At 48.1% G+C, this 12,683-nt stretch overlaps 1 protein-coding gene across 1 annotated transcript; it reads left to right on the top strand.

Moving 5' to 3' along the window:
• The first annotated feature begins 1,168 nt into the window (after positions 1–1,168).
• Positions 1,169–2,789, top strand: LOC123066496 (chitinase CLP-like). Its single transcript, XM_044489563.1, has 2 exons — positions 1,169–2,155; positions 2,254–2,789. Exons 1-2 carry the CDS (start codon positions 1,185–1,187, stop codon positions 2,630–2,632), a joined length of 1,350 nt encoding a protein of 449 aa, XP_044345498.1. The 5' UTR covers positions 1,169–1,184; the 3' UTR covers positions 2,633–2,789.
• The last annotated feature ends 9,894 nt before the right edge of the window (positions 2,790–12,683 follow it).

Below are 12,683 nucleotides of genomic sequence, written 5' to 3'. Positions count from 1 at the left end.
TTCTTTTTCAATTTCTTTCTTCTTAAAGGGTTTCATTTTTTCTTAGAATACTTCATGATTTTGATTTTGTTTTAGTTTTTTTTCTAAAAGGGTTTCATTTCTCATTAGAAAACTTCATTACTATGATTTTTTTTAATTTTCTTTCATTTGAAAGGGTAATACCAATGCCACGAATTCATTCTTCCATAGATTTTTTTGTTTTTATTCATTTTTTGATTTTGTTTAGTTTTTTATTTTATTTTCTTCTGTAAGGATAACACTGATGTCAGTAATCCATTACTTTTTAGAAAACTCTTTTTTTTTGCAAATCTCACTATTATATGCTCATATTTTCATAATAATAATGCAAATTATATATATGTATGTATATGTTTATATATGTATTGTATGCATGTATATAAAAGAAATATACATATGTGTATACTCACTAACCGTTGTATGCCAATGTGTGTGAGATTTTTTTTAGCAAAGCCAATATGTGTGAGAGTGCTATTCATTGCTCTTGTACAAAGGCTTGGCCAACAATATGCTAGAGCAGCCCGTAATCAATGTAAAAAAAATAATAGACTGGCTTGGCAGCGTTGGGCTTCTGGTGCTGCTGCTGCTACCGATCCGAACCACAAGCTTCACGAGTTCATTGAGCTGCCATAACTGGGCTGCCTAATTAGGCTCGACTGAAACAGAGTTTGGGGTCAATCGAGTGACCTAAAATTCATTTTCAGACGATTGACCAGTAGCCAGTCTCAACCTTGTTTGCCGAGTGGCTAACTGACTATAAGAAAACGCCCGACATAGGTAATCTTTGCCGCGTACCTTTCTTTTCTTTTTTTTGCACATCGTGTTTAGGTCGGCTTTACCAAGTGTATTTTTTGTTGACACTCGGTTTAGGTGGCTGTTTCGGCAAACAGCCGAGCACTGGGCATGAAGCTATTTTCTGGTAGTGATTGGACCAAATAGAAACCGAAGCATGTCGGCACATTGATGCGAAGAGCTAGCCAAGGTTTAGATGTCTTGACTTTATATTGTCAACTCCTCGGTATCTGAAAACAACTGGAAAGATCGATGATGAAACCACTGCTAATTCACGTTCCATGAACCATGATTCCAATATTGGTATAAATACAGTCGCCAACTCATTTCTTTCGGCATCAATCCAAACCATCTTCCCTAGCTAGCAATTAGAAATGGCTGACCAAGCCAAGCTTTCCCACCACAACCCCTATAGGGACCATGTGTTCCATCGTGTCATCATCTCGGCACTCGTCCTGCTGCTGTCCTGCACGGCGGCGACCAGTGACCGGCAGCCACCACTGATCTCGCAGCTCGCCAAGGACCCCGAGACCTCCCTCTATACCATCTCCGTCAAGGCCGACAAGTCGCCGCTCCTCCTCGACCTCGCCGGCTCGCTCGTCTGGTTGACGTGCCCGCCCTCGTCGGCGCACAGCACGGTGCCGTGCGAATCCGACACGTGCGCCGTGGCCAAACAGCAGTCCTCGCGTCGCTGCCGGTACGTGGACGGCGGCCGGTTCTGGGAGAACCGCAAGCCGGGGTCGTCGTGGTGCGCTTGCGCTGCCCGCCCGCTCAACCCGGTCACCGGCGAGTGCTCCACCGGCGATCTCACGAGCCTCACCATGAAGGTCAACACCACCAACGGCACCATGGAGCTGCGCCCGGAGGAGTCGTTCGCCGTCGTCGGCGCGTGCGCGCCGGGCCGCCTACTGAGTTCGCTCCCCGCAGGCGCCGCCGGCGTCGCGGGGCTCTCCCGGCGCTCGCTCTCGCTGCCGTCCCAGCTCGCGGCTCAGCGCGGCTTCGGACGCAAGTTCTCCCTGTGCCTCCCCGCCTTCGCGACCTTCGGTGACACGCCGGTGTACCTGCCCACGCCGGAGCGAGGCTTCATCGACTACACGACCTCCATCCCGTACACCCCGCTCCTGACAAACCCGGCGAACGCCGGCGGATACTACATCCCCGTCAAGGGCATCTCCGCGTCGTGGCACGGGGCGAACGCGGCGGCGGCCCTGCCCCCCGGCGCGCTCGACATTGACGTCCGCACGGGCCGCGGCGGCGTCGTGCTGAGCACGGCCACGCCGTACACGGTCATGCGGCCCGATGTGTTCCGCGCTTTCGCCAAGGCCTTCGACCACGCCATAATAAGGTACAGCACATATTAAATGCTTTCAACGCAAACCACCGCACCATTACAGAGTTCCTGCTAAACTAAGCTCCATGATGGGCGTCCGAAATGGCGTGCAGAGGGAAGGTGAGCTTCATGGAAAGGGTGCCGGCGACGAAGCCGTTCGAGCTGTGCTACCACGGCGCGTTCCCGATGCTGAAGCGAGCTGGCCTCGACATGCCTTACATTAAGCTTGAGCTGGGCGACGGCGCCACGCGCAACTGGACACTGTTCAACGATAACTACATGGTGCCTGTGGACGGGGCGATGTGCGTGGGGATCCTGCCGATGGGGCCCGGCGGCATGCCGGTTGACGGCGAGCCGGCGGTGGTGATCGGCGGGAAACAGCTGGAGAACAACCTGCTGGTGTTCGATCTGGAGAAACAGGTGCTCGGGTTCAGCATGCTGCTGAGCGTCCAATTGTCCGGCTGTCGAAGCTCCTATTTCTTCAGAAACTAAACACTAGTGGGTTTGCCAGCCGGCTCGTTGTCCACCTTTTCAGCAGTTGTAAAAGTATGTGGGTTTGTCAGGCTGACATTCTACACACACACTATAGTCACTTCAATTTCACTTGGACCGGTTGGAACTTTCACTGTACCTGTACTGTGTACTTGCAATAAACACGCATGTTTTTTACTTTCGACCTAAATGGACCCTTTATCTCTACACAATAGCTGTATGTAAGTCGCCCGAATTTGCAATTTGGGTCAGTTGATTTTTTGAAGAAGAAGCAAGTTGGCCGGAGGCAAAGGAAGGAAGGAAGGAGCAGCCGCCGGAGATCTATCTTAGGGTGGCAGACTTGTCGACGATCTGTCTTAGCGTGACAGGCTCGCCGACGATCTATCTTAGGGGTGTGGGGAGAGTGCAGGCTCGACGGAAAATTATGTTCCTCGCCAGGGTTAGAGGGATGGCCATGGATGGGCCAGGCGATCGGGCGGGGGGGAGGGGGGGTCAGCGAGGTAGGCGCTGGAGCACCTCCGGCCGCGGGCAGCGACGGCAGGCGGTTTGTCGAAGAAGATGCACAGGAGATCTTGGCTAGATATTAAAGAAAGAGATCCGGCCGTCCATTTTTCATCCAACGGCTTAAACCAAATCGATTAACCCAAAAAAAAAATCAGAGGACTGTGATATTGTCACTCTCTTATCTTTCTACTCGTCATTTTTTGCAAACATACAGGAGAGCTGCATACCATTAATTAAGAAGACAGATAGTACAACCAGTGGCGGAGCCAAGATTTAAACTCTGTGTAGTCAATACAAAATTGTGTAGTAAAATACACGTATTTGTAATATTTTGTAAATATATTTTGCATAATTCTTGCTTGTATTACCAAAAACCTGTGTAGTCAGTTGACTACACTGCCTCTAAGGTAGTCCTGGCCATGGGCAGCCCGGCCCGGCCCGGCGGATGGCCAGGTCTACTCTAAGGTGGCCTCGCCACTGAGTACAACATCAATGACTGTATGATCCATTTATTGGCAAAGATGCTCTGACCCAAACACCATGACCAATACATCACCGAAGATGGCCGACCCAAACACCACAACCATTATATTTCCAATGATGGTGGGAGCCAAACACCATGACCAATACATCACCGAAGATGGCCGACCCAAACACCAAAACCATTACATTTCCAATGATGGTGGGAGCCAAACAACATGATCATCACATCTTCACACAAACCGAACAACCTACGAAGAAACTCTAGCCCCGCAACCTACAAAGAAACTCTAGCAACCCAAGACCGAAACACGCAAAGGTAACATCATCGGCGTGGAGATTCGACTGTCGAACTTTGGCATATGTAAGTCGGACAAGCAACACCAAGTAGAACACGACCAACCATAAGAAGACCATGAGCACCAAAAGGACACCATCATCAACCACCCACATAGTGTGATCCAAGACGTTTACTGAGTGAAGCACCGAAACTAGGAGACATTACCGCAAAAGCACAACACAGCAAGCAAGCCCACACAACCGATCAATCCACCACCTAGCCTTACAGAGAAGGGAAGATACAAGGCGATGGTATCAACCCTCATGACATGAAGGATGACTTCTGAGGACGGAACAAGCACCGTGCGTTGTCCAGGACGACCCAAGAGACCATCTTTCATCGGGAAGATATGACAACAGCAGAGAGCAAGCACCTGGTCCGATGGAAAACTGCTTGATCTAGTCGAGGAATGATCGGGAAGAGCGGCTGGTGACCGGCCAACGAACAAAACAATGGATTCAAGAGACACGGGACCATACCACCCAATGGCTGGAAACAAGCTGTCAAGATACTCCTGAGTCCTGAACCCGTCAAGCCACCACAAGATATGGTGAGGATGACCAAGGTGAACAAAGGGAAACGAAAAAAATGATGGAGGGCAAAGACGCAACAAAAATGACCTAAATAAATAGTCGTCGCACTGGATTTGGTCGTGGTTGACGACAAGGAAGCGAGGTGAGGGAGAAGTGGTGCACCATGATCACCTGGAGCAAAGTCTCTAGCCAAGATGACATGCTACAGCCACCCAATCGACCACTACAAGGTAATGATGATACAACACGCAACCGTGCCAACACACCTTCAAAGTAGGGACCAACGAGTAGGAATTTCTGGACGTCGCCGTCTTCACACACGGATACACATCAGCAAGTCTAATCTCATAAGGAGGAGGGTCCACCTCGAAGCGGTAACAGGAGGGCGACTGAGGCGATTGCCAGGCGATCGCATCAGACGTTAGGGTTAGGGTTGCCGCACGGTGGTGGTGTGGTCTCCGGTGGCCTGTAAAGGGTCCCTGCACGGGCGGATCGGCGGTGTCTCTCTCCTCTGTGGGGGAACCATGGCGGAGAAGGCAAAAAGTGGAGGCATGGCGGCTCCTAGATCGGCGGCAACGCCGAAGGTAATGACAACCCCGAAGGCGGTGGCGAGAAACAGAGAGGCGGCAGCATCTTCCGTGAGGACGACGCAGGGCTCGCAGAACAGGAACACGTCCATGTCACCGGCGGTTGGACAGGGGTCGGAGGAGGCTGCAGGCCTAGTAGCAAGGATGGGTGATCTGGTGTTGACGGAGAAGGAGGCTGCAGGTTTCATATTCAGCGAGTCTGCCCAGGAGAATCCAAGAGCGACAAAGTGGTCTGTTGTGGGGAAAGCTTTTACCCCACGTACTGTGAATTTCAAAGCCCTAGAGAAAGCAATGTACAAGGCATGGGGGCTGCATAGAGAGGCAAAGTTCAAGGAGATAGACAGGAATATGTTTGTGGTGCACTTTGGTAGCGAAGGGGATTGGAAACATGCGCTAAACAATGGCCCCTGGCAATTTGATTTTAATGTCCTGGTGCTGAAGGATTACGAGGGTCAAGTTCGGCCTTCGGAGATGGTGTTTGATACGGTGGAATGTTGGGTCCGTGTTAATGATTTACCATTAGACAAAAGATCTAAAGAATTTGGCGAGGCTCTGGGGAATTGGGTCGGCAAAGTGGTCAGGGTTGATGTGGAGAAGGATGGCTTTGCGAGAGGGACACAGCTGCGTGTTAGAACCAAATTATCGATCTTTGAGCCACTAGTTCGGGGTTTTAACCTAAAGGAATCAGAGGAGGACCTGGAGAGCACATGGTTTGATTTTGAGTATGAAAAAATCCCACATTTTTGTTTTGACTATGGAAGGCTGGTGCATGGGATGGAGGGTTGCGTGCCACCTGTGAGTTCTGATCTACAATGGGGAGAATGGCTGCGGGCCTCGCCGGGAAGATCTTCTTCTTTCAAAGAGGGGTCCTATAGGCCGTCACAGAGTGCAAATAGTTTTAACAGTGCAAAGTCCAGGGATGGGGATATGCGAGGAAGAAGTGGCATGGAAAGGGGAGGAGGTGCATACGTCCGAGATCTACCAACAAAAAGGAACCTCAATATGGAGTTTCATGGCTCGGCTGACTCCCGCACTGGCGGGGAGGCCAAACATGATGGAGTGGAGGTAAATAGTCCCAGCAAAGCTAGGCACGGGCCGGCTGAGCAAAGGGAAAGGGACTTACGTGAAGACTTGGAGAAACGGAGGGAAAAGAACATGCGCAATGATCTCAAGCAAAGGCAGCTGTATAGGCAGGCTGAACTCAGGAACCAGTACAAGCAGCAGGCAGCAAGGGAATATGATGGGCAGGGGAGCGCAAGTCGCTATAGACAGAAAGAGAGGAAGACAGGCAGATATGTTCGGATCCCAAGGCAGGAGTACGTGCCTAGATCACCAAGGAGCCCAAGTCAGAGTGAGAACATTGACAAAAAGAGGAGGCCCAGGCAGCATTGGGTAGCAAAGGGTGATCCGGATAGGCAAGTGAGCAATGAGACCTTCATTCGCGATACTAGACTGAAGACAACTAGTGTGTTTGATCGTATCTCTGAGACTGATGATCGAGTGGCGGACCCTGCAAGTCAGGGCCGCCGGGCACAATGAATCTTTTAGCCTGGAACTGTCGAGAATTGGGGTTGGACTCGACGGTAGGCGAACTTAGAGACCTGATACGGTCCTACAACCCAGCGGTGGTGTTTTTATGTGAAACAAAAAAGAAGGATAGTGCAATGGAGAGGCTCAAGTGGAGACTAGGGTTTCGGAGTGGGGTTTCTGTTGATTGTCAGGGTTTAAGTGGTGGACTTGCACTGTGGTGGAGGGAGAATATTACAGTTACTATTCGGCCATGGTGCCAGTATTTTATTGATGCGGAAATAATAGTGGATGGCAAGACTTGTAGATTCACTAGTTTCTACGGCGAGCCAAAAACTGAATTACGGAAAAAATCCTGGGATGCTCTTCGCTATCTTCGCGCACAGGATGATCTCCCTTGGCTATGTGCGGGTGATTTCAGCGAGATATTAGTGCAATCTGAGCAACGTGGGGGGAACCCTAGGAGTTTCTTACAGATGGAAATGTTCCAAGATAGTTTGTCCGACTGCGGGCTAGCTGACTTGGGCTTTTTTGGGTACCCATACACTTGGGATAACAAACACGACGATGAGGAAAACATTCAGGTTCGGCTGGACCGAGCAACATGCAATAGCGGCTTCCTTGGACTCTTCCTGGAGACAAATGTTGAGCATGTAATAACAGAGGAGTCAGACCATGCAACCCTTATAATCCGAGCCATGGAGACAGCTCCAGGCGGGATCCACAGGGGAGATCGGCCGTTTCGCTTTGAAGAGATGTGGCTCAAGCATGACAGCTATGATGATATGGTGCAAACTGCGTGGGCAGACACAGGCAAGCTCGGAACGGATATTGTGGCGGTATGCGAGAAGCTCAAGGAGGTGTCTGGGGATATGCAAAGATGGGGACGGCGTGTGTTTGGTTCAGTCAGAAGACAAATCTCGAGGCTGAAAGACCAGTTGAGAGATGCGAAGGAGAGGGCGTTGGACACTGGTTCAATGGCCGAAGTATGGGAGATTGAGGAGCAGCTGCGAGTTATTTATGAGAGGGAAGAGATAATGTACAAGCAGCGATCCAGGATTGGTTGGCTCAAAGAAGGCGACCAGAATACTCAATATTTTCAAAATAGAGCATCACACAGAAAGCGGAAAAATACAGTTAGAGCGTTAAGGAGAGATGACGGCATGAAGTGTACTGTTGATGAAGATATGAGGGAGATGGCGGCTTCATTTTACCAGAGCTTGTTTACTTCGGAGGGGTCAACTAATGCTGACCGGCTGCTACAGCACTTTGAGCATATGATCACTGAAGACATGAATGACAAGCTTACGGCTGCAATCTCTGATATTGAAATAGAGACAGCTCTATTTCAAATGGGTCCGACAAAAGCGCCCGGCCCAGATGGTCTTCCTGCTTTGTTTTATCAACGCCACTGGGCAATTTTACGTGATGATGTGTGCACTGCGGTCAGGGATTTTCTTGCGGGGGTAGCGGCGCCAGCCTCGTTTATTGACACGGCAATTGTCATGATCCCGAAAGTCAGCTCACCGGAGCTGTTATCGCAATTTCTCCCATTAGTCTTTGTAATGTCCTATATAAAATTGCGTCCAAGGTTCTTGCGAATAGACTGAAGGGGATTCTACCGGTGCTCATATCTGAGGAACAGAGTGCGTTTGTTCTAGGGAGGCTGATCATGGATAATGTACTCGTTGCATATGAATGTGTGCATGCTATTAGGACTCGCAAGCGAAAGAACCCCCTATGTGCTGTCAAGCTAGATATGATGAAGGCGTACGATAGGGTGGAGTGGGTTTTCCTTGAGCAGATGTTGAAGAAGCTAGGGTTCGCGGATCGTTGGATTGCAATGATTATGAGATGTGTCACCTCTACACGGTTTTCGGTAAGGTTGAACGGGGGTGTTGTTGGGGAACGTAGTAATTTCAAAATTTTCCTATGCACATGCAAAATCATGGTGATGGCATAGCAACGAGAGGGTGAGTGTTGTCCACGTACCCTTGTAGACCGTAAGCGGAAGCGTTAGCACAACGCGGTTGATGTAGTCGTACGTCTTCATGATCCGACCGATCCAAGCACCGAACGTACGGCACCTCCGAGTTCAGCACACGTTCAGCTCGATGACGATCCCCGGGCTCCGATCCAGCAAAGCTTCGGGGATGAGTTCCGTCAGCACGACGGCGTGGTGACGATGATGATGTTCTACCGGAGCAGGGCTTCGCCTAAACTCCGCGACGATATGACCGAGGTGGAATATGGTGGAGGGGGGCACCGCACACAGCTAAGGCACGATCCGTAGATCAACTTGTGTGTCTATGGGGTGCCCCCCCCCCCGCCCCCGTATATAAAGGAGGGAGGGGGAGGCCGGCCGGCCCTTATGGGCGCGCCAGGAGGAGGAGTCCTCCTCCTAGTAGGAGTAGGACTCCTCCTTTCCTACTCCTACTAGGAGGGGAAAGGAAGGGGGAGAGGGGGGAAGGAAAGAGGGGGGCGCCGCCCCCCCTCCTAGTCCAATTCGGACCAGAGGGAGAGGGGGCGCGCAGCCCTTCCTGGCCGCCCCTCTCTCTTCCCACCAAGGCCCATGTGGCCCATTAACTCTCCGGGGGGGGTTCCGGTAACCCTCCGGCACTCCGGTTTTCTCCGAAATCACCCGGAACACTTCCAGTGTCCGAATATAGTCGTCCAATATATCAATCTTTATGTCTCGGCCATTTCGAGACTCCTCGTCATGTCCGTGATCACATCCGGGACTCCGAACAAACTTCGGTACATCAAAACTTATAAACTCATAATAAAACTGTCAACGTAACGTTAAGCGTGCGGACCCTACGGGTTCGAGAACTATGTAGACATGACCTAGAACTATTCTCGGTCAATAACCAATAGCGGAACCTGGATGCCCATATTGGTTCCTACATATTCTACGAAGATCTTTATCGGTCAAACTGCATAACAACATACGTTGTTCCCTTTGTCATCGGTATGTTACTTGCCCGAGATTTGATCGTCGGTATCCAATACCTAGTTCAATCTCGTTACCGGCAAGTCTCTTTACTCGTTCCGTAATGCATCATTCCGTAACCAACTCATTTGGTCACATTGCTTGCAAGGCTTATAAAGATGTGCATTACCGAGAGGGCCCAGAGATACCTCTCCGACAATCGGAGTGACAAAACCTAATCTCGAAATACGCCAACTCAACATGTACCTTCGGAGACACCTGTAGTACTCCTTTATAATCACCCAGTTACGTTGTGACGTTTGGTAGTACCCAAAGTGTTCCTCCGGTAAACGGGAGTTGCATATTTCTCATAGTTACAGGAACATGTATAAGTCATGAAGAAAGCAATAGCAATATACTAAACGATCAAGTGCTAGGCTAACGGAATGGGTCATGTCAATCACATCATTCTTCTAATGATGTGATCCCATTAATCAAATGACAACACATGTCTATGGTTAGGAAACATAACCATCTTTGATTAATGAGCTAGTCAAGTAGAGGCATACTAGTGACTATATGTTTGTCTATGTATTCACACTTGTATCATGTTTCCAGTTAATACAATTCTAGCATGAATAATAAACATTTATCATGATATGAGGAAATAAATAATAACTTTATTATTGCCTCTAGGGCATATTTCCTTCAGTCTCCCACTTGCACTATAGTCAATAATCTAGATGGCATAGTAATGATTCTAACACCCATGGAGTCTTGGTGCTGATCATGTTTTGCTCGTGAGAGTGGCTTAGTCAACGGGTCCGCAACATTCAGATCCGTATGTATCTTGCAAATCTCTATGTCTCCCACTTGGACTTGGTCCTGAATGGAATTGAAGCGTCTCTTGATGTGCTTGGTCCTCTTGTGAAATATGGATTCCTTTGCCAAGGCAATTGCACCAGTATTGTCACAGAAGATTTTCATTGGTCCCGATGCACTAGGTATGACACCTAGATCGGAAATGAACTCCTTCATCCAGACTCCTTCATTTGCTGCTTCCGAAGCAGCTATGTACTCCGCTTCACATGTAGATCCCGCCACGACACTTTGTTTAGAACTGCACCAACTTACAGCTCCACCGTTTAATAAAAACACGTATCCGGTTTGCGATTTAGAATCGTCCGGATCAGTTTCAAAGCTTGCATCGACGTAACCATTTACGACTAGCTCTTTGTCACCTCCATATACGAGAAACATATCCTTAGTCCTTTTCAGGTATTTCAGGATGTTCTTGACCGCTGTCCAGTGATCCACTCCTGGATTACTTTGGTACCTTCCTGCCAAGCTTATTTCTAAGCATACGTCAGGTCTGGTACACAGCATTGCATACATGATAGAGCCTATGGCTGAAGCATAGGGAACATCTTTCATTTTCTCTCTATCTTCTGCTGTGGTCGGGCATTGAGTTTGACTCAACTTCACACCTTGTAGTACAGGCAAGAACCCCTTCTTTGCCTGATCCATTTTGAACTTTTTCAAAATTTTATCAAGGTATGTGCTTTGTGAAAGTCCTATTAAGCGTCTTGATCTATCTCTATAGATCTTGATGCCCAATATATAAGCAGCTTCACCGAGGTCTTTCATTGAAAAACTTTTATTCAAGTATCCCTTTATGCTATCCAGAAATTCTATATCATTTCCAATTAATAATATGTCATCTACATATAATATCAGAAATGCTACAGAGCTCCCACTCACTTTCTTGTAAATACAGGCTTCTCCAAAAGTCTGTATAAAACCATATGCTTTGATCCACTATCAAAGCATTTATTCCAACTCCGAGATGCTTGCACCAGTCCATAAATGGAACGCTGGAGCTTGCACACTTTGTTAGCACCTTTTGGATCTACAAAACCTTCTGGCTGTATCATATACAACTCTTCTTCCAGAAATCCATTCAAGAATGCAGTTTTGACATCCATTTGCCAAATTTCATAATTATGAAATGCAGCAATAGCTAACATGATTCGGACAGACATAAGCATCGCTACGGGTGAGAAAGTCTCATCGTAGTCAACTCCTTGAACTTGTCGAAAACCTTTCGCAACAAGTCGAGCTTTATAGACAGTTACATTACCATCAGCGTCAGTCTTCTTCTTAAAGATCCATTTATTCTCAATTGCTTGCCGATCATCGGGCAAGTCAACCAAAGTCCATACTTTGTTTTCATACATGGATCCCATCTCAGATTTCATGGCCTCTAGCCATTTTGCGGAATCTAGGCTCATCATCGCTTCCTCATAGTTCGTAGGTTCATCATGGTCAAGTAACATGACTTTCAGAATTGGATTACCGTACCACTCTGGTGCGGATCTTACTCTGGTAGACCTACGAGGTTCAGTAGAAACTTGATCTGAAGTTTCATGATCAATATCATTAGCTTCCTCACTAATTGGTGTAGTTGTCAAAGGAACCGGTTCTTGTGATGAACTACTTTCCAATAAGGGAGTAGATACAGTTATCTCATCAAGTTCTACTTTCCTCCCACTCACTTCTTTCGAGAGAAACTCCTTCTCTAGAAAGGATCCGATTTTAGCAACGAAAATCTTGCCCTCAAATCTGTGATAGAAGGTGTACCCAATAGTCTCTTTTGGGTATCCTATGAAGACACATTTCTCCGATTTGGGTTCGAGCTTATCTGGTTGAAGTTTCTTCACATAAGCATCGCAGCCCCAAACTTTAAGAAACGACAACTTTGGTTTCTTGCCAAACCAAAGTTCATAAGGCGTCGTCTTAACGGATTTTGATGGTGCCCTATTTAACGTGAATGCGGTCGTCTCTAAAGCATAACCCCAAAACGATAGCGGTAAATTCGTAAGAGACATCATAGATCGCACCATATCTAGTAAAGTACGATTACGACGTTCGGACACACCATTTCGTTGTGGTGTTCCGGGTGGCGTGAGTTGCGAAACTATTCCGTGTTGTTTCAAGTGTTGACCAAACTCGTAACTCAAATATTCTCCTCCACGATCAGATCGTAGAAATTTTATTTTCCTGTTACGATGATTTTCTACTTCACTCTGAAATTCTTTGAACTTTTCAAATGTTTCAGACTTGTGTTTCATCAAGTAGATATACCCAT

This window comes from Triticum aestivum, chromosome 3B (genome assembly GCF_018294505.1).
Source record: "Triticum aestivum cultivar Chinese Spring chromosome 3B, IWGSC CS RefSeq v2.1, whole genome shotgun sequence".
Taxonomy (NCBI): Eukaryota; Viridiplantae; Streptophyta; class Magnoliopsida; order Poales; family Poaceae; genus Triticum; species Triticum aestivum.
The sequence above is the reverse complement of the archived record's forward strand: the minus strand, read 5'-3'. Positions and strand labels throughout refer to the sequence as shown.